Source organism: Electrophorus electricus, chromosome 1 (genome assembly GCF_013358815.1).
Source record: "Electrophorus electricus isolate fEleEle1 chromosome 1, fEleEle1.pri, whole genome shotgun sequence".
NCBI classification, from domain to species: Eukaryota; Metazoa; Chordata; class Actinopteri; order Gymnotiformes; family Gymnotidae; genus Electrophorus; species Electrophorus electricus.
This window is the reverse complement of record NC_049535.1, coordinates 16,145,742-16,173,420: the sequence shown is the minus strand read 5'-3', so window position 1 is coordinate 16,173,420 and position 27,679 is coordinate 16,145,742. Positions and strand designations below refer to the sequence as shown.

Below are 27,679 nucleotides of genomic sequence, written 5' to 3'. Positions count from 1 at the left end.
GTGGAGGACACTTCAGGAGTCACACACAGCCAGAGACGTGCAGCGCCTCCACGCGTGTGTGCGTATCCAAGTGCAAAGAAACGCCAGTGCAAAAGCAGACAGGGAGCGTGTGCGGGAGACGCGAGACAAGCAGCGGGACTGAGCGGGACAGTTGCACTCGGACGGTGAGAAGGGCTCCTTCACCTCAGCCGAACCTGCAGGATGTTCAAGAAGAAAGAAAATGGCAAGGACAGCACCCCCAAGAACACGTCCAAGTCCACCAAGTGAGTGCGCGTGTGCGATAGCGAGGACGTGGTCGGAGCGGATGGGAAGCAAGGTCATTAATGTGGTGCAGGTAACCGGAGCTCGGGTGGAGGGAGCAGGCTTCCCAGCCAGCTCCAGCGTGTGTGCCTCATATCGCTGGCATTCTCTTTGCTTGTCTCAAAAAGGCCTTTAACCAAGACAATTGGGGTGCAGTTTTCCCTTGAAAGCGTTGCAGGGCTCACCAGTATGTTTCCTGTGAGTGATGCGTTCAATGCGGTACCTCACTTTACTGTTTCATAATCATTTTTGGGTTGTGGCATTTTTGCAAAACACACCTGTCAGTGTTTCTTCATAGTATAGGCCTGTCTATTTTCCTACTAATTTAGTCCTAAAAACCAAATATGCTGGTTTGATATGATTTGGCCCTTGACTGATCCAATTCTGTATCGGGGAAAATGGCTGTAGTGTTTTTGTGATCCAAATCATCTACCTTTCTCATTTTTATCTGGCTGGCCTTATAGTTTAGTTGATGTTGTACCACTCTGCAATGGCATCTTGAACTTTCTAGAGGTTTCAGGTTTGTAGAGGACTTGCATGGTGAAACTTTGGAGGAAAAGTCTGTACATAATGATATGAACAAAACAGGTAAAGCCTGATTCCATGGCCAACAGCCATAAAGGATATCAGAATAAATGATCCAAGACGATTGCTATGCATGGCCCTCAATCAGAGGTGACTTGTGAGTCATGTGCGCTCGAGGTCTCCAAGTCCACCCCTCGTTCCCTCACTGAGACTGTTGAGGTTTGACGCAGCTTTGCTTTGGAAACACAAAATGCTGAGACGGAAGGTTTCAAGGTGCCACCCTGCTGGCGGAAGACCAGGCTGCCAGTCCGACCTGGCGCCTGAACTGGGAACAACTGAGCCTCTAGAGAGGCCGTCAGAGAGCTGAAGGGGTGGTGTGGTCCCACTCGTTCTTCCACTGGGTGTTGGCTCGTCTCTTAGTCACCAAAGTTCAAGGTGCAACGTTTTTGTCACATACACAGTCATACACAATATAACTGGCAGTAAAATGCCTTGGCATATTGCTAAAGCCTCTATTTTCTGAACTTCAAAAAATCTATTACTGTTTAGTCACTTTAGTTGTGACTCGGGGAGATGCACTGTGTACTCGTGTGTTGCCCGGTTCATACACACCTGACTCAGTGCGTCAGATGATGGCCAAGCCCTTCATAATTGGGATCAGTGTGTTAAAACAGTTAATGTGGAAAAGTGCATTAGGGTCTCTTGAGACCTCGGAGGTTAAGAAACTAAGGTGTAAGATATGGTTTGTTTGGACCATAACGTAGAAGCATGAAGGACACTGCTGACTTGGAGCCAACAAGTAGCTACAAAAGAGTAGCATGACACTGGGTGGATGTGGGCTCTGAACGTACAAGCTCCATCATGTGGAACCAATGACATTTTGCAATGTCACATGACTCTGTTAGTCATCTGCAAAATGGAATGACTATTTGAGGGAAAAGTTGTCTTTTGTTTTGCTGTTTTGCATGGCTCCCCCATGTCTGATTCTTTTAATTTGACTGGTTGAGAAGTGATCTGGTAACATTTTGCCCTTTTGGTTTGAATTAACCATAAAATGGAACAGCCTGATTTCATCCAGAGGAAAGCCAAAATAACTAGACTGCCATGCTCAGCGTTCGTGCATCACCACGAATGTGTCAGGCAATAACACCTTTTCACACAGTGGGGTGTGTTTATGTAAACATTTATTGCGTCCACATACAAGTACTTAGGTGGTGCTTGAAGTAAAAACATCTAGTTCGTGCAAGCCTCGGCCAGACCGTATACGACTCTGACAAGCCCACCTCAGTGTCATTGGTATCGGCCCACTGGAAAACCTGTTTTGTAGAGCTTACTCACAGGGTTTATGGGAAATTATTGCCTTTTGTATGTGTAACATCGATGCAGCCATTTTCCATTAACAATGGAAGGATAAGCTTGATTCAGAACCAGGTTGTAGAAGTGTGTTTGAAGATACTGAGTCAGCTGTTAGAAAACGGAACAAAAAAAAACAAACAAAAAACACCCTTCTCTGAATGGTGCTCCACTGGACCATTTAAAAGCAAAGATTTAACTGCAGTGTCATTGTCCCGTACATTTACACATTTCCCAGAGAGCATACGCCCGGGTCGCTCTGACGACCGAGGTGCCATTCCCTCAAAAAGGGCTTTCTGGGGGCGGAGCCTCTCGAGGCACACAGACCGGAAAGGTGATGGCCGATGAGTTTCGTTAGCATTGTAAGGAACAAAAGGAGGCATCTCGGGCTAGCCCTGGCCAATCAAAGGCAGAGATCGCACCTCATTAACTCAGCGCCATCTGGCCTGGACTGCGTGGTGTGGCACACGGTGGGGTGGGGAAGAGGTCAGACAGATCTGAGCTTAGATTTTTGTCTCACTTGCTTTCTTGGCTGGGAGAGATAACAAACCCTCAGCTAGTTTTACTGAGAACCCCTCTAAGCTATTACACAGAAGGACTGCCCTGGAAAGCAAGAGCCCCAGGTGTAAAAGTCTGTGTTTGCTGTCAATAGGGCAGCTGCGTTTGGTACCATTTTATCTGCTCCCACGCGCCCAGTTTAAATCATGCAAAGTTTGATTATTAGTTGATGAGTTGAATCAGTGGCAGTGATCAAATACAAGGCAAGGCACACCAGAACAGGTGAAATATCGAACCGATGTGCTGATGTGGGCAGGATGGAGGGCACTGTAGACGTCTCTCTTCTGCTGAATGTTCATGAATATGCGTACATTTCTTAAAGTCCCCATATCTTGTCGAACAAGTTCTCCCACCTGTTTAGAACCAGTTTCCACAAACATCATAGTAACCAGTCAAAAAGTAATTTCAGTCCCTGCCATTGATTCATGTTGTTGCTATTGCAAAAAATAAAAATGCTTAATTTTTGGTAGTTTAAAAATTCTAAGGAAGCACTTGCCTCTATGTATGTTTCTCACTGTTTGTGTTAAAAAAAAGAAGATTTGGCCTAAATGTAGAATGCTTGTAACATATCATGACTGCATGAGATCAGGAATTGCAGGAACAACACTGTGGCTTCAGGGTGCTTTGTTTTTCAGAGTTAATATCAATCGGCTCTGCATCATGGTGGGCAGAAGGCATGACATGAGTCGAACACGTCTCATTAGTTACATCAGCGTTCGTTTACTCCACAGCGAGTCAAAGTCTTTTCTCCGAACAGATTCACAGACGTCATTCTTGTAAAAAAAATTTTTAAAAGTTCCGAAAAACATCTCAGCGGCCTAGCCTGGGAGCCTTGCCCAAGGCCACAGGGGCGGCAATAACGTATTAGAATTTTACTTTAACGATGTCACTGCTTGAACTTTGACCTTAATCTTTGACCCCTGACCATTACAGATCTCAGGCCAACGACCTGGCCTTGTTGATTGCGCGCATGCAGAAGAATGCCGATAAGGTGGAAAAAGACGTGCTCAAAGCCGAGGAGGTGCTGATCGCGGTAAGGACCATCTCTCAGGCTTCTCTCTCCTTTAGGCCCTCTACACAATTCCGTCTCTCCCTCACCTCTTCTCTCTCATCTCACATTTTTCTTTTACAATATTTGAACCAGTCCCTCTATATCCCTCTCTCTTTATCTTCCTCCATGCTCCCCTTTTGTTCAGTCTTGCTTCTCAGTCTCCCTTTGGCAGGAGACAAAGTTTCATGAAGGAAATGTTTATTACAATTTTGATTTACATCTCTCTCTCTCTCTCTCTCTCTCTCTCTCTCTCCATCCATCTCTCTTTCAGGATGCTGAAAATGAGAAGAAGAAGCAGCCCCTGAAATACCAAAAGTCAGCAGCGGAGAACCTGTCAGAGGCCGAAGTTCTCCTGAAGGACCTCTTCTTGGATTTGGACAAAGCCAAGAAACTGAAACACCCCCAGGCAGGAGAGATTGAGAATGAGTGGGTACCCACCACGTACCGGCCACAGATCTACAGCGGATTACAAATGGGTCCCTTCCAAATGGCCCACCACTTCCGCATATTTGAAAATACATCTAATGGAAAACTTCCCATTGACCATCCCACGAAGTCACGCCTGTTCTGCTTATTTTTTTTGTGTTCCCCCCTGCGTAGTGTGACCCGCCTCCACGAACGCTGGCTGAAGGACTGCATGTTCTACCGGGAGGTCTATGAGCAAAAGAACGAGGTGGGCTTGCAGCCCCGGATCAACTGGGCCCAGGTGTTCGAGCAGAAGCAGGTAACCGGCCCAGCACCGCGCCCACAGCGACCCGCATCCAGTGGCACTCCTTCCCGCTCCCCTCGGGCCAAATATGCGTGGACACATTTGTTTTACAGAAAGAGGTCAACTCGGAGGCGTACGGCCCCACCATCGCCGACCTGGAGAAGCAGATCGCAGCTCATAACATCATTCATAAGGAGATTGAGGCCTACAACGCCCAGCTGAGTCCAGCGAGCACCAGCTCTAAGGTTAGCACCGCGGTCATCATCGCTTTCCCACTCCACCCCCCACAGGAACCGCTGTTTCCAGTGTTCAGACGTTTACGTTCACCACGCATTTATGCACTTCCCTTCTGTTCTCAGGAATAATTCATTTTTTCATATTTATCAAGTTTTCAATTATGTTTATATTATTTACTTACATTTGATTTCAGTTACATGCACTTACAGACTTCATTGCTTGTTCTCAGTAATACGTAATTGTACTGAGTTTATATGTCCAAACCTAAATGCATAAAAGTCTGTCGGTTTATTGTGGGCTTGCTCCTAAACACGTATTCTAATTCTAAACTCCTTCAGTTTTACCATATAGTTTGTGTAACACAAAGTACTCACATTCTGCTCTGTTGTTTCAGGAGCAATATGCGGACGTTAAGAAGCAGTACAGCAATCTCTTGGTAAGGCATAGTTATCTTTAGGGATAGACTGTGTGTGTGTAAATCCGAACATCCCCCGTCTCACCTGCTTGGCTGCTGTGTGCAGGACAACTCCAAGTGGCGACGTCACTACTTGAGCAGCCTGTACGATTACATGCAGGGCTGCAACAAGGAGGCAGCCTACCTGCGCGAGGAGCAGGGCAAGATCCTACAGCAGGACTGGAGCGACCGAATGGTCGACCCGTCCGACGTCCGCCGCCGCTACGAGGTACGCCCGCCGCCCCGCCCCGCCCCGCCTCACCCCGCCCAGCCCCGCCTATCACCACACGCTGATTAGCATCGAGTGATTAGACTCCGGTATGCCACGGCGTGAGGACAGGCAGCCGGACGCGGAGAGACGACGCAATGCACGTCGTGTCAAAAAAAAAAAAAAAAAAAAGAGAGAGAGAAAAGAGAACAAAATTATCCTGATTTTTGAAAAAAAAAAAAGTGAAATATTCGTGCACTGTGGTTCGATGCAGAACTTCAAAAGCAACAGCCTGCTGTCTCACGAGTCAGAGGTGAACAAATTGCAGGATGATGGAGATCGACTGGTGGAGCTGCAACACCCTGCTGCAGACACCATACAGGTGAGAGGGACACCTGCTCTGCACTGCTTACTCTAGCTTTAATATATCACCTGCTGCAGACGCCATACAGGTGAGAGGGACACCTGCTCTGCACTGCTTACTCTAGCTTTAATATATCACCTGCTGCAGACGCCATACAGGTGAGAGGGACACCTGCTCTGCACTGCTTACTCTAGCTTTAATATATCACCTGCTGCAGACGCCATACAGGTGAGAGGGACACCTGCTCTACTCTAGCTTTAATATATGATGAACCTGTATATTAGGGCCTGTATAGTACATGTTGAGAAAATGTTGTAGGTAAGTATATTTAGGTAATATTATGCTATATTTTAAATGTATAAATTAGAAAAATAATATTGTCTTTCTTTGCGATTGTGTGATGGTACAAATCTCAAAAAATCAAAATATGAACAATGCCAGCAGTGGCAGCGTCCACCGTTCTTCACCGCATCAGTTAACGCTTTGCTTTGAAGCAAACGTCGGCAATAATTTGAGCCTGTAGCTCAAAATCTTTTTTTTTTTTTTTTTTGCCGTTTCAGGCCCAGAGAGACATGATGAGGAACGAATGGCAGAAGTTCCTGAACCTCTGTATCTGCCAGGAAACCCACTTGGACAATGTGGAGGAGTATAAAAAGGTAAGTGGATATGGGAGGAGTCCTCTTAGCGAAGTGGAGACTTCGCAGGGAACAGCTGAGCGGCTCACGGCCCGCCGGGGGGTGGGAGCAGTGGGAACTAAAGCTCGCTGACGTGAGTAGCCTTGAACGCCTTTTCGGCTCCAGCTATTCTATTTTAGCTCTCTTGTATTTCACATCAGTTCAGAAGCCTGTTCGAATTCCGTGGCTGAACCATGTTCATAACAATTTTGTCAAATCAGGTCATTTTGTAACTTAGAACGATGTGTTCCCTTCTACGTATACTAAACGTCTGTAGTCAAATTCATGCGGAATATACTTCTGTGACTTGTATAAAATGTTTGTCTTGTTTCTGTTTTGGGCAGTACCAACTGGATACGGAGACCTTGTCTGAAAACTTGTCTGGTGTCAGTTCTACTCTGGAGCCCAAAGCTCTTGCTAACAAGACTAACACAGAGATTCAAATGCTACTAGAGGTAAGCTCACATAAAATCATAACAGTCCCATCAAAAACGTTTGACTATTGTCATTCCTAAATGCCCAGTCAGCTAGTTGTAAAGTTAAACATTCAAATATAAAGAGAACAACTGGTCCCGTCCTTTATTGCACGTTAACGTTAACAAGCGTTATTGAGGCACTCTACAGAGAATGTCTAACAATCAAACAAAGAACCCACATTTTTATAGATTTGTCAGAAGTGAATCTGTGTTCACCCCACCGTTTTACATATTAGTGCTTGAATTCGCCACCATTACATCCAAACCATACATTAGTCAACATATGCAAACTGATATTCAATACCCACACCAGTTGGAACCCATTACCATGAAAAGACTTCTCTTAACCTTGTCCTAAGGTTTTTCTGTACCATTCTGAGCCTGGAGGAGAGGTTGTATATATTACCCTAAGGTCACCCAGGCCTACCCAGGATCCTTTGCTGAAGCCTGCAGAGGCCCTGTATGCAAATCATTCTGAAAGGACACAGACTCTCTCAACTCCCTTATGTTTCACTTTATCAATCTGGCTAATGCATTGCTTGAAATCTTTTCCTGTTAACACTCTTTTATTACCTCACCATCTTAATGAATCTTTGTTTTTCATGCCATATATTGGAATACGTTTTCTCAGAGAACACAAATGTGCAATAAAAAGTGCAATAACATAAAAAGTGCAATAAAATGTGCACTAAAAAACCCGAATGAAGTATAGAACTGATTCAGCAAAGCGCAGTCTTGCTCCGTATTCTGGCATTGCTGTTTCTCTGCATCTGTCTGTGAAATCCCCTCTCTCCATCATTGCCGCTTTCATTCTCTCTTTCTGGCTGGCCTCCTCTCTCTCGCCCCTTCCCCACCGCCTCCACCCGTTTCAGGCGGAGGAGAGGCCTCTCCAGCGCAGCGAGCAGCTTTTAGCCGACCTGAGGAAGCGCAGCACCACCGTGGCTCCGCTCAAACTTCGCCGCACTGCTCCCAGCCGTTCCACCACCGTTGAGTCCCTGTGTGACTGGAGCACTCCTAAGGTCTTTCCCAGTGCCTCCGTTAAATATATTATCTTACACATATTGCAGTTAGCATACACATAGTTAGCTTACACGTCACATTTGTAAAGCTGCAGTAACTACTTTATTGATTTTTCATTTGTGCCTGTCTGGAAGATAGGTTTTCTGGACATAGATAAGGCCTAGATTGAATAAATTTCCAGAGGACACTTTTTTTTTTTTAACAGCCAAAGCCAGATGACAATGTGCTTAGATCAGTTTCCAGGAAACCATGAAAAGCTAACATTAAAGCCCAAGGTCATTTGAATTGAAACTTTATGTACTTTCCAGGCTTCTGTATCCAGAGGGGAGAAGTTCAATTTAAAGTCCAATGCCAACAACGCAAACTGGGACGTCCAGTCCCCCGACGGGACTGTTAAGTCCATTCCTGGAGTTTGCTTCTTGATTCCTCCGCCAGACCCAGAGGCCATCAACAAAGTAGATCTGTAAGAGAACAAAACACTTGCAGAATATAACTGCAGTGATGAGGAAGTGTGAACTGGTCAGAGTGTGTAACGGTTCTTACAGTGTCATTGGGGACCAGTAGAGTGTTGGCCAAAAATCATAAATTGCAGAAGAGTGTGAAATATAAAAAAAGAAACATAAATAAGTACAAAAGGGTCTTTGGATGGAAGTGTGTTTTTGAAACCCATGTGAAAAGGTAACAATCACTGATCCTTTGTGCGTGCGTGCGTGCAGGCTGGGTAATGAGCTGGAGGATCTGAAGAAAAGGCGCGCAACACTCAGGGCCTCTTTGAAAACCCATGCCCCTGAACTCTCACGAATACAGAAGTCCGGTAAGCAGCACACACGGTACACGACCTCATATGACACACATCCTTTTAACCATTTTAGTATGATTTCTTTATGTTAATTTAGGATCTATTACATGTAATTAATATTAAATGTACCTTCTAGTTCTACACCACATGTTTATATTTAAATATAACTTGTAGACCTGTATGTCACAATACTAATACACAATACAAAATACTTCATACAGTAGCTAAATACAGAATTAAAAAACAGTGTCAATTTTTCTGTCATTAAGGGAAGAGCTGAAAAAAAGAGAGTTATGTGTTACATGTGTCATGCTAGCAAGCTAAGGTTTAGGAATGAGGCTTTAAAATTTTAAAATAAATAAAATATTTGTCCCAAACGTACAATTGCATCATTTATTCAGTGCTCTTTAATATTTTCTTTAGGTTCTTTCCTAGAACAAGGCATCCCTGCATGAAGATTTTTTTTCCAATAAAAACATTTATTAAGATTTTGTATCTGAAGCATAATTGCTTAATTTGTACACTTTGCATGAAGCTTTTTTGGTCGATTAAGATTCTGTACAGTCATTGGTGTTATAACTGTCATCACCATCATTGTGTTTGTGGGTTAGCTCCTACAGCTATGGGCTTCGAGAGCCCCAAGGCTACAGAGCTGAATGCGACTCTTGATCAGCTGGACAAGGACTTGGCCGAAGTAGAGCAGGGCGTCTTGAACCGCCTGAGAACTCCACTAAACCCCACAGATCCAGCTAAAGACCTTCTTAACCGCATGAAGGAGCAAGAGGTAAAGAGCAGTTTCAGAGGCCCCTGTAACTGGTTTTGTTTTTCAAAACATGAGCATACACTCAAATTACCCGAAGAAACATTAAAAGCCCCCACTCGCGTAAACCGTTGTAACTGTTTAATGCTGCGCGAGAGCCGTCCTAGCAGTTCCAGTGTATTGCTGATTTCTGGTTGTCCTGCAGAAAGCTGCTGCAACCCTGCAACAGCTGGAGGGGCAGAAGGCAACTGCACAGAAGAATCTGGAACCGCTTTTGTCGCAGAACTACAATGGCCCGGTGTCGTCCGTCCTGCCTCAGAAACTGAGCCAGACCAAAAACAAGCAAGAGGGCCTTGCTGCTTTAAATGATCTCTACGCCAGGAAGTATGCCATTAGCTATGAGCATTTACTGTTTTTGAAAAGATATTTCAATTGGATAAGGCTACGCTTTTTAATTTCTCATCACTCCGTCCAAATAGTAGTACTGCAATAATTTATCTATAGTAGTGTTGCCTTTTTATTAATTAACCTGTGCTTGCACAGGGCAAATTCATCTCTGAACTTGGAAAATCAGATAAAAAAGGTGGATGGAGCCGTTTCTGGATTTGAAAAGCAACTGAGCAAAGACGGTGCTATCTCTGATGCTCCTAATGCTATCCAGAACCGCATGCAGGAATTGAAAGTAAGTAAAAAGCCATGCATTCATGAAACAGCATGTAATACTTTCCCCTTACCCTTATTAAATGTGGTTGCATGTCATTTATTGAAATGCATGCCAATGTACTGTGAACCATGTACCCTAAAAGTAGAAAAGTGTATCGTATCCGATTGCTAACTGGCTGCTTACACAATTACGGTTTCACATTGTACAGAATAGGCTGGATGTGACTGAGTAATATCTTGAAATACCTTGAAATCTTTTTTTTTTTTTTTTGTCGTTATTGCCCTTGGCTTTTGACACCCCGGATCTGCTATCTTAACCCACAACCCAGGACTTGAAGAAAGACGTGACTACCACACAGCCTGAGATGCAGAAGCTGGCCAAGGATCTGGAGACTACCGAGAAGCTGTGCAGTTCCCTTCAGCAGGGATATCAGGAGTACTGCCCTGATGTACGCAGACAGGAAGCTAAAGTAAAGAGCCTGCAGAGCCGTTATGCTAATGTCAACAACCAGCTAACTGAGAGGTATGTGGTGAACAAATGCTACAAACAGTGAACAAATGGAAGGGCTAAGATGGATGTGATTCATGAATAGCATATGAAGACAGTTTTCTGAGAAAGTTTTGAGGGGAAAAATACATTTTGATAAGGAAATGTTCCACATCATTTTTTTTTTTTTCATAGAGAGATCATTTTGCAAGGGGTTGCCACCAAAAACCAAGACTTCCAAAATGCTACCCACTCACTAAATGCATTCCTGGACAATCTACCGCAAAACAAGATCACGCCCAATGACGATTTACCCCAAATCATTGCAAAGCAGAGTTCTCAGGAGGTCAGTGGTTTTAACGGTTAGACGGGTGCTACAATAATCACTTCTTTAATACAACCATACATATATACTGGATAGTAGCAGACCGTGTGCAGTGCACCTAAACTAACGTGCACATGCACTACTAATCGGTTTTGTTTGCAACAGAGGGTTGCAGAGGACATTAGAAGGAAAGGTGATGATGTGGATAGGATGGTTGACCTCTCTCAGGAGCTGCAGGATATCCTCAATGTAAGGCTACATTTCTGTTGAATGTCAGTGTCTTCCTATGTGTAAAAAAACTCAGAAAACCATTTGCGAAGGCAAACATATACCCTGCTTTTGTCTTTGATTCTGGGTAGGAATATGATGTTAATTCTGAAAAGTTCAAGGCCACCCTCAAAACCCCGGATGCAAAAGATTTGAAAAGGATACCCACATCCACTCTGGCAGATGATGTGGCAAAACAGGCGAGGCAAACTACTGTGTTCATAATAAACCATCTCATCAAATGAAAATGTTTGAATAATATCTCACTGTTCCATTGTCCTTTTATGCTACAGGAAAAGGCTCTAGTGAATCGGTATGCTAATGCTGCAGCTGAAAATGACCAACTACTCAACCAGATGGACTTAGCTAAGACTCTTTCTGCTCAGGTATAAAAACATTTAATTCTTGAGTGCTTCCCAAGTAATGTGTTTCTGAGGGGTTTTAAAACTCCTGACAAGTGAAGCATGCGTATTCTGATTGTTAACGATGACGGACTAATTTAGACAAAATGTTTTCCTTTGCTTTCCTTCTTTAGAAAGAGGAGAAAATGGTTGTGGTGCAACAGCAACAGCAACAGCAACAACAGCAGCAACAAAAAATGGTGGAGGTGGACAGCCTGCAGAAGCATCTTAATGAGGAAACCGACAGGCGCGCCCGCGCAGAAAATGAACTCCGGGTCTTCAAGGACAGGATGTTTGCGCTGAGGAGCAGAAAAGGCGTTGAACGTGTGGAAGAGAAAGAGGTCCTACAGTACTACCGTGATCCGAAACTCAAGTCCGATTTGGAGGAGTTCCGGAAGAACCTCCATGAAGAGGCATTAAAACGCACTAGAGTACAAAGTGAGATTGAGGTGCTTACCAGACGGATTACCAGTCTGGAAACTGATCAGAAGAACAGCAAGCCACGACTAGTGACCAGAGAGATCACCGACTATGAGAGGGACCCTCAACTGGATGTGGAAGCTTCAAAACTGAAGGATGAGATAAGCCGATTAATGAATGAAGTCAGAATTAAAAAGAACGAAGGAAGTCAACTGAAAACGGAGGTGATCTTTTTAGAGCAAAAAAAGCCTAGCATCAAAGAGAGGGTAGTACAAAAGGAGGTTGTTAGAGTAGAGAAAGATCCTGAGATGTTAAAATCTGTCAGGGTAATAAAAATGGAGATTGATGACGAGGGCGAAAGGACCAGAGCTTTGGACAATGACATCTACCAAACAAAGAGCCAGATTGGCGTGCTTGAGAAACTCATCCCTACATTACAGCCCAAAGTTGTGACCAAGGAAGTGAAGACGGTTGAAAAAGACCCTGTACTCATCAGTGAGTCCACAAAGCTTCGCTCAATCATAGAAGAAGAGAGGAACCAGAATAATATTCTCCTGAGGGAATTGAATGAACTTCAGTTACGGCATGTCCAGGTTGAACAACTAAAACCAAGGGTGGATATCAAGGAGATCATCAATGAAATCTACAGGGTGGCTCCAGAGACTGAAGCAGAGATAGCCCGACTGAGAAGAGGACTGCAGGATACTGCGAGGCAGAGCTCTGATTATGAGAGACAGATCAGCTTGATCCAAACCGAACTGAATGGTCTACGTGCTCAGAAACCCAAGACTGAGTATAAAGAGGTGGTCCAGGAGGTAGTGAAAGAAGAACGCAGTCCAGAAAATGTCAGAGAGATTCAGAAGCTTTCAGACCAAGTCTATGCCCTTCAGAGATCCTACAACACTTCACAAGATGAGCTGAACCGTCTCAAGAAAGAGCGGGATGAACTGAAGTACGAGAAGTCAAAAGTGGAGACTAAAGTGGTCACTAAAGATGTTATCAAGCATATCAGTGATCCACTCTTGGAGAAAGAGGCAGATCGACTGAGGAGGGAGGTACGCGAAGAGGCACAAAGACGCAGAACAATGGAGGAAATGGTATTTGATCTTCAGAATAAACACATTCTTCTAGAGCGACAGAAACCTGAAGAGAAGGTGGTGGTTCAAGAAGTGTTGAGGTTAGAGAAGGACCCAATGCAGTTTATGGAGGTCGAGAGGCTGGGAAGGACTCTGGACGAGGAAATAAATAATCGCAGGAAGGCAGATCAGGAGGTGCAGCGACTGAGAGTGCTGATAGAGGATAAGGAGAGGACCATCAGGGAAAGTGACGAGAAGCAAAGAAGGATACAGGTGGAGGCTGAGATGTCGCAAATCAAATCCCACATCTATGGATTAGAGAATGCCCCGCCGCCCGTTCAAGAGAATATTGTTATAGAGGAAGTCCTTAAGGTAGAAAGGGACCCTAAATTGGAGAAACTGACCAATGTGTTGAGGACAGACTTTGACCAAGAAAACAACGCCATCCTGCGGCTGGAGAGAGACATCAGGAACTTGAAACTCCAAATAGAGGTCCTGCAAAAAGAGAAGTCTTTTGAGAAAACAGTCTACAAAGAGGTGGTCAGGGTGGAAAAAGACCAAGCAGTGGAGGCGCAGCGCTCTCACCTTAGAGACCAGGTGCTCCAGCAGAGAAATGCCAGATTAGACCTGGAGGATGAAATCCGTCGGGTTTCCGAGAAACTGGAGAGACTGCAAAACAGAAGAACGGCCACTTCTCAAGAGGAGACCAGTCTTACAGTCCAGAAGGATTCCCTTCTGAAAGAAAAGCAGGAGCTCCAACAAGAGTTGAAGGCTTTGGAGTCTGAGCAGAGAGAAATCAGTATCTCATTCCAGCAGAATTCCAGGCTCATGAGTGAAAGATCCCAAATGAACAGGCAAAAGAGCATCAAGATGGAATCGGATGTTCAGCGTCTGGAGAGAGATATCCTGGATGAGAAAGACAGGATTTACAAGCGAGAGAACATAATCACTGAGCTCCAGAACAGCCTGAAGAAAGAGGATGCTGCCTTGCAAACACGCACCCAGGAAAAAAATGTTTCAACTCGAATTACCATCGTGGATCCTGAGACTGGTAAAGACATGTCACCATATGATGCATACATTCAAGGGCTTATTGATCGCTCTCAGTACATGAATTTGGAGGAACTGGAGTGTGACTGGGAGGAGATCACTTCGGTGGGACGTGATGGGGAAACATCCGTCCTTCAAGATCGCAAGAGTGGCAAGCAGTACTCAATCAAAAATGCCCTTAGACAAGGCAAAGTAACTCAGTATCAATTACAACAATACAGAGATGGCAAGATGCCCATATCAGAGTTTGCCCTCCTTGTGGCTGGAGAAACCAAGAGGCCTTCTGCGATCACATCAGTTACCAGCCAGAAGACTTCGCAGTCACCCTCATTCAGCAGTAACATCACCACTTCCCCTGACGAGAAGTTCCCCATTTGTGGAGTGTACGACAAAGACTCTGATTCATGCTTTCCTGTTCGAATGGCTTTGGCCCGAAATATGATTGACTCCAGCACTGCCCAAAGGCTGCTAGAGGCGCAGGCAGCCACTGGTGGAATTGTAGACATCAACAGTAAAGAAAGATATTCAGTCCAGAAAGCAGCAGATCGAGGTCTGATAGACTCCAGCCAGCTGCAGCGTTTGCTCAATGCTCAGAAGGCCTGCACTGGGGTTGAGGATCCAGTAACCAAAGAACGGCTCTCAGTTGGAGAAGCTGTCCAGAAAGGGTGGTTGCCCAAAGACAATGCAATGCGTTACATGGAGGCGCAGTACCTGACAGGAGGACTAATCGACCCCAACCAAAGTGGCAGAGTGAACATCACAGATGCATACAGAAAGAAAATGATCGATAACAAAATGATGAGAGAACTCCAGGAGGAGGCATACTACGCTAAGGATCTGGTGGATCCAGAAACAAAACAGAAGCTTAACTACAAGCAGGCAATGTCCTGCTGCAAGACAGACCCGACGTCAGGGCTCCCAATGTTACCCACTTCATCCAGAGAGTCTGTCTACATCCCTTCATACCAAAGCCACAGAGCACCACCGTACGGCGGCTACTTCTGAACATAGAAGTTCGTCTCTGCATGTTCAGTTACAATTAACTTTAATTGGTTCCATGGAAATTGTTTATAATCTTGCATTTTATGCGCTTATTGTACACCTCAGGAAAAAAGCTACCAATTTGCATGTTATTCATATGTTGTAGTACATAAGAACACAAAATACTAATATAGGTACTGAGTGACAGCTAACAGGGCCAGTTAGCCATACGCTAACAGGTAAATCACTTTATTATACACATCAGCTTTTTTTAATGATCAGATTTCATTTAGGCTTTAACCACTGCTGCTGAGATATTTGTTTACTTTAATGAAAATATTATTATTGTTCAAGGTTTTATTTTACTTGGGATGATGGGTGGATTCTTATTTACTTTAAATGTCTATACAAAATAATTTAAAAAATGTAAAAATCCATCTTGCATGAAAGATATAAAAAATATCAAAAGAAAAAAAATTGTCTTGTCCTTTTTACTTGGTAAATTTCTTGTTTTTACACCACGGCAACCAAAGGAAACATTATAACTAAATTCTATTTTTGTTTTTATTATAATAGTTTATAAAATACAGAAATGGAGCCATGCACACATCTGACAATGTTATGTCTCAGAGGTGAAGAGCTGAATTAGTAATGATTTATCAACTGTTTTCCCAAGTACAAAACTGTCTCCTGTGCCTTTTCTTTTCTGACTTAACTATACAATCTGCGATACATTTATACTGCAGTTCTCCCATCACATCACATCTGCAATTATTGTTTGCCTGGAGAAAATGAGTTTCCATTACGAATTCCAATGCCTGGTATCGCAGGTGCTTGGAAGCAGGTTCTACTCTGGCCCAGGACCGTCCCTGTCCTTAAAAAAGCTCCTCTGTTCATCTACGGCCTTCTGCAGCAGAGCAACATCTACTCCGTCCACGCAGGTCAAAACGCGAGCGTGCAGGATAGCGTCACCGCCTGCAAGAGCAAGAATATGTGGGCCAGGAAAGGTGATGTATTAAAAACGTCATAAAATAAAGACGACTTCACAGAAAACAAATGCATCAACAGTGTATTTAAACCTGAACCTACAGGAACTCGACGTCTTGTGTGTGGGCTACAAGCATATATAAACATATTAAGCAAGCAGAGGGTTTTGGGGTGGTGACAAACCTTACCCTCTGCCTTTTCGGTCTCTCCAAGGACAATGTACTGAGCCCCAATAACTGGATGAAAGGGCTCTACAAACGTTGTCCGCACGGACACCTGGTGCTGCACCGACGCACGAACACAGGTCAGAACAGCTCTGGACTCCTCCGGCAGGTAGCTCGCAAGTCTAAGAGTTTGGGCACAGAGAAAAGGAGCCGAGGGGTCACGCTGGAAGACCCAGCACCTCAAAGTGTATCGTTAGATCCTCCGTCAGTGCTAATTCTAATCATTATTATGCCAATTAGCTTTAGAAAAGGCTGCAACAGATGGAGAGGAGTAGGGAACGCGTTGGTTCGGCTTTGCACGACTGGACGCTGCAGTTGGCCAGACTCACTGATCTAGCAGTTATCATGCTGACTTATGTGAGCTAGGACAGCTAATGTCCACAGGTAGTCTTAGTCAGATGCCAAGCCACTCTATAACGGGACAGCCAGCAATCTAACTAGCGGAGTCGTTTACTGAACGTTAACCAGCGACTGGATCTTACCTGCCAAACGTCCGCAGTGAAGTTCCGTCTTTTATCGCGTCAGTTCTGATTTCCCATGGGAAATAAAACGTTGCATGTGCTGGGAGCATCTTGGAGGCCAGGTTAACCCACTTCACTCCGGCTGGGTAGCTACCTAGCTCAAAAACACCGTGCGTTACGGGATCACTCGTATTCCATCATATTTGGCTCCGTGGAGGCCGAGGTGTTAATCATACACGTATATTTAATAAAACTATTATTCAAACAGCCCTAACCTCTGCACAACAAACTTCTGCAACAACACAACCAGCACACGCACACACAATAAACGTTTTCTATTGGCTGTTGCGTGGACTCGTGATGTGGTCGTACCGCGGAAGCGGAGCGCAGCCCGTAGGCCGCAGTTGGAGCGTTACTAGAGGCATTCACCTTCAAACCGAGCTTATCGTTCCCAACACTCGTTCGCCAGGGAGGACAGCGGCCAGCCTTCAGCCATGAATCCTGATATCTGCACGGAGCGGGGAAACGCCACGTTCAACCCGGAGGTCCTCACGAACATATTGGACGGCGGTGCAGAAAAGACGCGGAGGAGAAGAGAGATAGGTGGGCTTCTGCTTCTGCAAACGCACCCGGAGCTTTTTAGGACTCCGTTCGTATGAGCTACGGGTGCATGTCGGATTTAGACGTTAGAGACACGGTTCATTTGTGTTCTACAGTTTGTGGTGATGTGGCATTGCAGACTTGTCGCAGGAGCCGGTTTAATACCTTTTCGAGCTGTTAGAATGGTGTGGGTAGATGTGAGATGTGTCTTTGTAGTTTACAACCGTGTAAGTAACAAGTAAAGGAAAACGAATCGCCGATTAATAGAGTTAATGTGCAGTACTGCATAGTGTCCGAGACGATGACAGCAATATCCTTGCTGCTTCGAAGTTAAGATACTTGACACTCGTTTAGGGGGACACGTCTGGTACTTAAACGCGTCCGCGCTCTTTCCAGATCCCTTTAACATTCCGCCCGTGCTTATTCACGCAGAGTAACGCACGTACACGTTCGCGCAGTAGTAGTGTGTGCCACGGTGCCCCACGAGCCTGTCCGACCCTGCGCGCGCGTCTTCCCCTTGTTCCGCAGAGGCGCTCGTGATCAGCGACCCCGACTTCCAGCACGAGGACCTGAACTTCCTGTCCCGCACCGAGCGCTACGACGCGGCGCTTAAGAAGAGCGCGCTGATGTTCTTGAAGCTGAGGAACTACGGCATCTCGAACCCCGAGGAGATCTACTGCTATAAGAGGTACTTGAACAGGATTGGCCTCGTGCACCTCTACCTGTTTTGGCATCGAATCACCTGAGGGAATGTGCACATGCGTAATGGTGTTCATCTTTATGGCGCTTTTTTTTACATAACTTCATGTATTATCAGTTTGAGTACAGAACTTTCCATTCTCTCCCACTGGTTTTCTTGGTCCAAACTGCATTTTAGTCCAATCCCTAAATGATAAAGGCTACATTTGCATCACACAGCCCATGAGATTCTGCATCTTTGAAATGACATAATGTAGCATGATGTTCTTGAATGACAACGGTGTTGCATGCCAGTGTTTATCGCGCGGATCTTCTGAGCAATGGCAGAATATTCTCCCCCTGTGATGAACCTGAAATTGGAGTCAGTCAAGTGTGAAAGGGGACTCAGTCGTGACACTGAGTTTGAAGGTGCAAGATGTTCTGTTCTGCAGTAAATATTTGAGATCAATGAATGTTTGGTTTCATTAACTTTGTGTCAGTGCACAGATGGACCCTGGTAGGTTTGTTGCCCGTGCCAGTCTGTTTGGTGCATGTGTGCATGCAGTAATGCATACACGTGTTCAATGTGCACGTGTTACGGCACGGGTCAGAATTATCTGAGTAAAGGTTGCGTTCATGGTAAACATGAATGGCTGTCACCTTTATTCACAGTGTGCCTCCTTCTCTTCACCGTTTTTATGACACCATTCAGAAAGTGCCACCATGTACGTTTTCTGAACGTTTACGAGGGGTAATGTTTGTATATTTTATTTGTTCAGTCACAGACCTTTGGGATTTGAAATGACCCAACAGTTCAGACCCGGGGGTGGAGATGAACCAGGCGGGAGGTTCTCCCTGTTGTATAACTCAGGGTGGAACTTTACCTGAGCCTTCGTCCATGACCGGCTATTCTAAATAAAAGGAAACCCAGTATCTGTGATTTAATAAGTCCAGTTGTTATAGTGATCTACAAAATGCACATAGCATTCTTATTTTTTAGATATTTTACCCACGATGCACGATGTGCAGGCCGGTAGGTTCAAAGCGAGAGAAGGACAAAATGCATTGTACCGCTTTATTTACGGCGCGGTGGAAAGTTTGTCTAGATGATGAACAGTGAGAAGAAGAATAGTGAGACTGAAGTAGCCCACGCATGTTTGGCACCTCTGAGGTGTGTGTCCCTTCCCACAGAATCGTGAAAAAGGGCTTCGAGGAGACCATTGGCCTCCACTACAACATGTTCCTACCTACCTTGCACAACCAGGGCTCGCCAGAGCAGCAGGCCAAATGGCTGCCGCTGACCCACACCTTACAGGTGGTGGGCACCTATGCCCAGACCGAGCTGGGCCACGGTCAGTCCCACTCATGCAAGGCATCACAGCATGTGTAGTCTTATGGCTAACTGCGGTCCAAAATAAATAGACAGAATGAAATGCTGACAAATTTTTTTTGTTTTATTTATTTTTCTTGTGTGTGTGTGTGTGTGTGTGTGTGTGTGTGTGTGTGTGTGTGTGTGTGTGTGTGGCTTGTATGGGTGTTTGACAGCTGTCCGTGGTTGTCGTTTTTTAAAAGCCTTCGTCTTTGGGAATTTCCAAAACAAGTTCTGCGATTCACACTGAATTTTCTGCTCATGCGTTAGAGCAGTGAATAGGCAGTAACTGAAATGACTGAAACTTTGAGGGAAGGATACAAATGGAAAGCTGGAGGGTCCCAGTGCTCGAGCGTGGTCCTCTGTCCTCACTTGACCTTCCCCTTGTGTTTCAATGCTCTTCTCGCGTTCGTCTCCTGCAAGCCCCACCTTGGCAACCTTGTGCGCATGTTGACTATGCACGTGCAATTACACTTAATGGGCCCTGAAAATAAAGATAAATCAGAAACAAGCATAATACATACATGTTGCAAATGGGATCCTGATGCAGGGGTTAATGTTTAACTCGCTAGACGGTACGGCTGTGTGAAATCAGCTTTATTCCTCTGTTTCTCAGCACTGTGCACTAAATGCACGTTTTTATGCCACATCCTTTGTCATGCTTTTTTAATCATTTTTTAAATTTACCTTTGATTCAGGACGCACACACGTGTGAATATGGTGTTATGTTTCACTGGGCTTTGGAATCAGTCTCCACATCCAGATTCATTGTATTCTGCAATCTAAAATCAGCACCACTGATAATATTACACACAACTTGTCTTGCATGGACTGAATCGCTAATGGTTCGGTTCCGCTGCAGGAATATTGAATAGTCACCGAGTTTTTTCTGCAGTTTTGTCTTTCTTTGGTGGGGTCTTATGTTCATTCCTCTCCTCTAATCCATCCATCTCTCCTTCTGTTCATTTGCCCGTTCATTCGTGTCGTGGTATTTTTATCTTAGCTTTTCTTTTTCCCCTCTTTTGCCTTTATTGCTTTCCGTTTCGTCTCTGCTCCTGTCGCCTCCGCCTTGTCAATATGCTCTTGCGTCTCTCTCTCCTGCGCGTGAACACGCGGCCCTTCTTTCCTGCCCTCCGCTCTGCGACCACTCCTTTCCCCACCTCGGCCTCCGTCCTGACCCGGCCCCTGCCCCTTCACCCCCGACCCCAGCTGTGTTCACCGCGGCCGATCCCAGCCTCTGGACCTGCACCTGGGGATGTTCCTGCCCACGCTGCTGAACCAGGCCTCACCCGCGCAGCTCGACGTCTTCTTCACCCCCGCCTGGAACCTGGAAATCATCGGCACCTACGCGCAGACCGAGCTGGGTCACGGTAAACCGCCGGGCAGCACCTAGTCCGCTCACTGTGAACACGCGTAAATCATGCCTTTTAAAAAAAAAAACAAATTAAAAAAACTGCAATTTACTAGCTGTTCTAATCTCAATAGACCCCAACGATGCAGGGCAGCATAAAAACATCCTGGTTTTTGGCTCAACTCTTCCGTTTATGCGGGGTCAGATTGTGTTCCTTTCTTCCTCTGTTCGGGGAGGAGATGTGGACAAAAGAAACATGTCACGCAGCGTTAACGGGGCTTGCCAGGCAGCAACTCACCCTTGGCAGCCCGTGCAGAACCTGTCCAAAACTCGCCCAGAATCTGGAGGCCAAGTCACTTTGCTTGGTCCCTTTTGGAAATTTCTCTCCCAGCATTCCGGTTATTCCTCGCCTGTCTTGCCTTTGTCGCCTAGTTACTATAGATTTGCACCTGGCCTTTTTCCAGGTGACTCATCTACCAGAGTGACTCAGTGTGTACATATATATATATTTTTTTTAAATTAGGGCTGTCAAACACCTACTACACTGACTATAATCATTGTTTTCTGCCTTTTGTAATGTGAAATTAAATATTTTGGACCACCATAGTCTGAAAACTTTCCAGTAATACACTTCTGTCTCTTTCACTGTCTTTTTGTCTATTTTCCTTTCTCTGGTCATCTTTAAAATAACCGAAAAGTATGATCAAAAAATGTTCATGTATGGAGCCCTGCTGCTGGCATTCCTCCTTAATAATATTTAGGCGTGGCCACGAGTTAAGTGGTAGCTCAGTGGTTAAAACACTCCAGCAGTAATCGGAAGGATGCAGAGGCATTCCATCGTCTTAATTATATCTCATTACCACGCCTTCATTACTTGTGAATTGTGGAAACAAGATCGTTATGAATTAGATCATTAAAGCCTTGTGACCACATGCAGCAAGAGCTAACAGCTGGGTATTTTAATCTTGGTATGAATTATGTTGATTATATGTACACACAGTATGTTCAGTGAGACATTGCATCATTCTAAGAGACATTTAATTCTCATACTGAGAACGCGTGGCCTCAGGTGCAGACTGTATACATACTTGGCAGAGGTGACTAACCAAATTTTCAAGTTATAGCCACGTTGTAGTTTTATTGAGAAGGGACATCCCCAGCAGGCTTCCTTACTGTGTGACTAAACAGTGTTGCTGTGGTCAGTACCATGCTATGTTTTTGTCGTTGGGTGTCTCTGTTTGAATGTGCGTGCGGTTGTCGTCACTTACCTCTCCTTTAGGAACACACATCCGCAGGCTGGAGACAACGGCAACCTATGACCCCTCCACTCAGGAGTTTGTCCTGAACAGCCCAACGGTGACCTCCATCAAATGGTGGCCAGGAGGATGTGAGTGGCCTTCCTTTACAGATGCAGCGTTAAACGGCTTCCAGAAACATAATCTTTTAGCATTTCGCGTTAAGACAGTGGAATCCAGGTTCTGGAATAGCACCTGTTAGTCTGCAGAGTTTAGTAGGTGTGTTAGAGCAGAGAAGTTACCCCGCTGGACAGGAATCTGCCCCTCAGCTCTGGAGTGGGATAAAGTGAAAAGGTACCAGGCAGGCAGTTCAGAAGATAACAGTATCAAGGCACTGTCTCTGTTTAGCTTATTGCCTAAGGGGAGATATGGAGTATTATTTATTAAACAGATGCCTTTATTTAACTGCATATATTTAATCAGAGTCATGGAGTTTGGGTCAGTGGAAGCGTAGGGAGGGTAAGACACTAGAGCAAGGAGATATGTCTGACAAATGCTTTTAAGTGTGTGTGTGTGTGTGTGTGTGTGTGTGTGTGTGTGTGTGTGTGTGTGTGTGTGTGTGAGAAGTGGGAAAAACCTCGAATCATGCCATCGTGTTGGCCCAGCTCTACACACAGGGCCAGTGTCATGGCCTCCACGGCTTTATCGTCCCCATACGATGCATGAAGACCCACCAACCTCTGCCAGGTAGGTGGATGTGTGTTATTGTCTGTAACAAAGCGTTCCACATCTTCAAAGAGTGTGTTTGTATGGTGGCGAGTTGGTGTGTATGCATGTGCGATGTAGTTGCCATGTTGATTTGGTGGGTCTTTGCAGGTGTGGTCGTTGGTGACATCGGCCCCAAGTTTGGCTTTGACGAGGTGGACAACGGCTACCTGAAGCTGGAAAATGTTCGTATCCCCCGCGAGAACATGCTGATGAAGTACGCCAAGGTGAGCAGCACTGGGAATGGCCAGTAGGAGGGGCCAAGCACTAGCCACGCCAAGAAGGAGAGTCCAAGCCAGGACTGTTACAGTACTCCACACAATGTGTGGGCATCTGGTCATCATGAGGAATTTTTTCTCCTTTTCAAAAAATGCTTTTAAAAAAATGTTATTTGTATGTGTGTGTGTGTGTTTAGGTCGAGCCTGATGGGACGTATCTGAAGCCCCCCAGCGATAAGCTGACTTATGGCACCATGGTGTTCATTCGTGCGATGATCGTGGGCGAGTCGGCCAGAGCTCTATCCAAGGCCTGCACCATCGCCATCCGCTACAGTGCTGTGCGCCACCAGTCTGAGCTACAGCCTGGGTGGGTGCATGTGCGCACACACACACACACACACACACACACACACACACACACACACACACACACACACACACACACACACACACACACACACACACACAGAGAGTGTGGGGGGAAGCTGACGCCGTTCCCCTGGCTGACCTCTGCAGGGAGGCAGAGCCTCAGATCCTGGATTACCAGGCACAACAGTACAAGCTGTTTCCTCTGCTGGCCACAGCATACGCCTTCACCTTCGTGGGCCAGTACATGAGCCAGATGTACAACCGCATCACCGGAGACATCAACCAGGGAGACTTCAGCGAGCTGCCGGAGGTGAGTGGGCATGCCAAGGCACAGGGCCGGGGCAGCTTTGTGCATATGTTATGTTCGGTGGTTCTCATGAAGTGCTTAACAAACAGTCAGGGAGGGAAGACGTGAAGAAAACAAACAACTGTTGTTTTTTCTGCTGCTTTCTGTCTTTTTTTTTTCTTGCTACCTGATCCTCGCTCACTCGCTCACTCACTCACTCTCTCGCTCACTCACTCTCTCGCTCACTCACTTGCTCACTCACTCACTCGCTCACTCACTCACTCGGTCTCTCGCTCACTCTCTCGCTCACTCACTCGCTCACTCACTCACTCTCTCGCTCACTCACTTGCTCACTCACTCACTCGCTCACTCACTCACTCGGTCTCTCGCTCACTCTCTCGCTCACTCACTTGCTCACTCACTCACTCACTCGGTCTCTCGCTCACTCACTCACTCACTCGGTCTCTCACTCACTCGCTCACTCACTCACCCGGTCTCTCGCTCACTCGCTCACTCACTCGGTCTCTCACACGTGTTCTTTTTGTCTCTCTCTGTCTGTAACATTGTCTGCCCTTTCTCTGTTTTCTCTCTTTCTATTTCTCTTGTCTCCATCTATCTGATTCTTTCTCTGCCTTCGTGTGTGTGTGTGTGTGTGTGTGTGTGTGTGTGTGTGTGTGTGTGTGTGTGTGTGTGTGTAAGTAACCCCCCTCCCCAGCTCCATGCTCTGGCTGCAGGACTGAAGGCCTTCACCACCTGGACAGCCAACGCGGGCATCGAGGTGTGCCGCATGGCGTGTGGTGGCCACGGCTACTCCCGTTGTAGCAGCCTGCCTGACATCTACGTCACCTTCACGGCCACGTGCACCTACGAGGGCGAGAACACTGTCATGATGCTGCAGACGGCCAGGTGAGCGCTATTCCCGGCTCCGCAGAATCGTTCTCCCTGTACCGGGAGATATCGGTTCTTCCTCGGACCGGCCCGCAGGCCTCTGCACGGCGCGTTACGTCTCGTACCGTCTCTGTGCCCCACCCCCCGGTCTAGGTACCTGGTGAAGAGCTACCGGCAGGCCAAGGAGGGCCAGCAGCTGACTGGCATTGTCTCATATCTGAACGAGCCGCAGCAGCGGGTCCAGACCCGGCCCGCCTCGTCCCGGCCTGCCGTGGTCGACATCAACGACCTGGCCAGCCTGGTAGAGGCCTACAAGCTGTGCGCCGCAAGGTGAAAGCATCCGCCCGGTGCGGCCGACGTAAATCTGGTCCGGCCATCACAGAGTGCGAGGACTAGCGCCTTCCTTTCATAAAAGTTCCCTTTTTTTGGCTTTGCTGCTTCCTTTTGGTCTGGATTTTGCTCCACAGCATTTATTTCCATGTGTGTGGCTGATTTCAGGCTGGTTGAAGTAGCAGCTAAGAGCCTGCAGGGGGAGCTCCAGCGCAGCAAGCACCGGGAGGACCCCTGGAACAACAGCTCCATTGAGCTCATCCGCGCCTCTGAGGTAACCGCTCTGAGGGAACCTCTGCAGTAGTGTTGCGACCATGTTGAAACCACATATGGGTTTATTGACAACAAAGGAGTGTGCATACCTGTAGCCACCTTCTGATTATTGTGTTGTTGCTTTGGAGGGATTTTCAGTCATGCTAAAGTGTGTGTGTCCAGGCCCACTGTCACTATGTGGTGGTGAAGCTGTTTGCTGCTAAGCTGACTGAGATCAGTGACACGGCGGTCCACTCCGCCCTCAGTAGCCTTGCCCTGCTCTACGCCCTGCACGGGGTCGCCAACAACTCTGGGGACTTTTTACAGGTTCTGACCATAAACGCAGTAACATGCGAACACAGCAATATCTACACACAGAGGCGCTTTCATTCAGACGGACATTTTTGAAAAATCATACAAATCAACTGATGTGTAAATTTTGTGTCTGTTTGCTTATTTTCCAGGCTGATCTGCTGAGCGTTCCGCAGCTGTCCCAGGTCACCCAGCGGATGAAGGCCCTGCTGGCAGAGATCCGTCTGAACGCTGTTGCTTTGGTGGACGCCTTCGACTACCATGATGAGATGCTCAACTCCGTGCTGGGACGCTACGATGGCAACGTCTACGAGAGCATGTTCGAATGGGCCAAGAGATCACCGCTCAACCGCACGGAGGTGAAGGCTGAACGTGTGTGTGTGTGTGTGTGTGTGTGTGTGTGTGTGTGTGTGTGTGTGTGTGTGTGTCTTAACTGGAAATATTTCTCCTGTTGTTTTGACCAAACAAGGGGTTGTTTATTAACCGGCATCACAATATAAAAGGGTTCGATATTCAAATGAGCTCTTTAACAATTCATAACATTGTCATTGTGGGTTTAAGCACCCTGACCAATCTCAGATGTTCCAGATGGGGGTTTAGATAAACTATCCCAATCACGTGATCAACAAATAAAGTATGATAATACTTATCATATTATTGTTATAAAATGTATAATTTTGCCAATTTTGATCATTTTAAACCATCAGGGTACATCAGTGTATTTTCAAGGCATATATCACATTTGTGATATTAAGCAATATAATCACAATGTGGTATTTTTGTCTCGCATGGCCCTGTCTTGAGTACAGACTCTCTCGTCTCTCCTGTAGAAAGGAGCGTGTTTCAAACAATAACTGCTTTCTTGTCCAGGAGAAACCAGTCAAAGTTGCAGCCAATCAGAGTAGCTCTTTTGTGCCTAGTGAAACTACTCTGCTCCTGATATTACCTGAGTTTACTGTGTCAAGACTGTTCTGAGACCTGTTCAAGACCTGCCACCATGGCTATTTTCCTCATACCTGACAGACATGCTACATTTTCAATATGACATCATCGATGCGAATGTCTTTTGCTTGTCTCCATGTTCAGGTCCACGAATCCTACAACAAGTACCTGAAACCTCTGCAGTCCAAACTGTGAGCGTCTGCTGAAGTCGTGACGGTCTGGGACATCTGTCTGTCGGCGCGATTGCCACTAGTTCATAGGCGAAGAAAAATCATGACCTTGTCTAACCTCCTCCAGTGACTGTGTCGTTAGTAAGAACCCGATCACTCTCTTAGCTTATACACTCTAATGAAAACGTTCCCAATGACAGCGACCCCTGACCTCAGCCACAAAGAGGACTAATTATGGGGTATGATTTGTAGGAATACAGGTATAAAGTGAGCCCTTGCAACGAACCCCCCCCCCCCCCCCGAAAACAGGAGGATGAGGCCACTGCATTTGGGAAGATGCCAGTGAACATGGGTTTCATCCACAGTTGTTAAGACACTAGTCCTCTCCTGCGTTTTGTGATTAAATGTTCTGTTGGGAATCTGAGTTGTGTTAGATGGGTGTGGAGTCATCAAAATTTCTTTCCATGACATGTTTTATCATTTTGGTTTCTTGTGGGGTAAAAAAGAATCGGCTGTGTTGGTTAGGTATTGGTTTCACTAATCACTATTCAGTAATCTGTAACACAAACATGTCCAGAGTTTTGATTTCAGAGAATATTAGACATCCACTATTTCTAAGGATCAGAATGTTGGGATATTATGGAGGTTTCAATCGATGTTTGAGAAAATGGTTTGCAATTTCATACTTTTAAAAAATGCTTTAATCTGTTAGTTTTTCTTAATGAGCAGTGCATTTTTCTTTATTTTGTTATGCTGAGGGAGCTACAGTTCAGTTGATTGGTATTTTTGAGTACTGCTACTCACTGATTTGGGAACAGTTAGAAAGTTTTACCTTATACTCATTTAAGATTACACACTGTTTAAAACGCCATTAAAACAGCGGACATAATTGTAATTTCTGTACATACATATCAAGTTCCTACTCTGACTGGTCATTAGCTGACTGAGAAGTAAAATATTAATTTCAAAGCACCGATTTGCGTGGGACTCCTTATTCCTTATTACCGGATCCGGTGCGCGCGCTCGTCGGAGCAGCTTTTCCAGTAGATGTCAGTGTTCGTCGCTAAGTCTCAAGTTCACGAGC

The 27,679-nt window shown here is 45.7% G+C and overlaps 3 protein-coding genes across 4 annotated transcripts; 2 read left to right on the top strand and 1 right to left on the bottom strand.

The window, feature by feature from the left end:
- Positions 1-127: 127 nt before the first annotated feature.
- On the top strand, positions 128-15,940 carry evpla (envoplakin a). The gene is made up of 22 exons (XM_035524093.1): positions 128-263; positions 3,670-3,769; positions 4,059-4,213; positions 4,388-4,511; positions 4,610-4,741; positions 5,128-5,169; positions 5,255-5,416; positions 5,670-5,777; positions 6,320-6,415; positions 6,778-6,888; positions 7,782-7,928; positions 8,238-8,392; positions 8,646-8,743; positions 9,340-9,512; positions 9,694-9,872; positions 10,032-10,170; positions 10,481-10,674; positions 10,834-10,984; positions 11,129-11,212; positions 11,323-11,430; positions 11,524-11,616; positions 11,766-15,940. Exons 1-22 carry the CDS (start codon positions 202-204, stop codon positions 15,180-15,182), a joined length of 6,030 nt encoding a protein of 2,009 aa, XP_035379986.1. The 5' UTR covers positions 128-201; the 3' UTR covers positions 15,183-15,940.
- ten1 (TEN1 subunit of CST complex) lies at positions 15,705-17,164 on the bottom strand. The gene is made up of 3 exons (XM_027019494.2): positions 16,852-17,164; positions 16,334-16,491; positions 15,705-16,133 (listed from the first exon to the last, which is right to left on the bottom strand). The coding sequence occupies exons 1-3, from the start codon at positions 16,938-16,940 to the stop codon at positions 16,006-16,008; spliced, it is 375 nt and encodes a 124-aa protein (XP_026875295.2). The 5' UTR covers positions 16,941-17,164; the 3' UTR covers positions 15,705-16,005.
- A 46-nt stretch (positions 17,165-17,210) lies between these two features.
- Positions 17,211-27,568, top strand: acox1 (acyl-CoA oxidase 1, palmitoyl). 2 transcript variants are annotated; one of them, XM_027019489.2, is made up of 14 exons: positions 17,211-17,433; positions 17,959-18,118; positions 20,687-20,847; positions 22,108-22,215; positions 22,691-22,810; positions 22,940-23,055; positions 23,244-23,413; positions 23,563-23,725; positions 24,417-24,607; positions 24,743-24,919; positions 25,088-25,193; positions 25,355-25,498; positions 25,636-25,842; positions 26,570-27,568. In XM_027019489.2, the coding sequence occupies exons 1-14, from the start codon at positions 17,325-17,327 to the stop codon at positions 26,618-26,620; spliced, it is 1,983 nt and encodes a 660-aa protein (XP_026875290.2). In that variant the 5' UTR covers positions 17,211-17,324; the 3' UTR covers positions 26,621-27,568. The 2 variants fall into 2 exon arrangements, with proteins under 2 accessions (XP_026875290.2, XP_026875293.2); XM_027019492.2 differs by lacking the exon at positions 20,687-20,847 and adding an exon at positions 19,300-19,460.
- Positions 27,569-27,679: the final 111 nt, after the last annotated feature.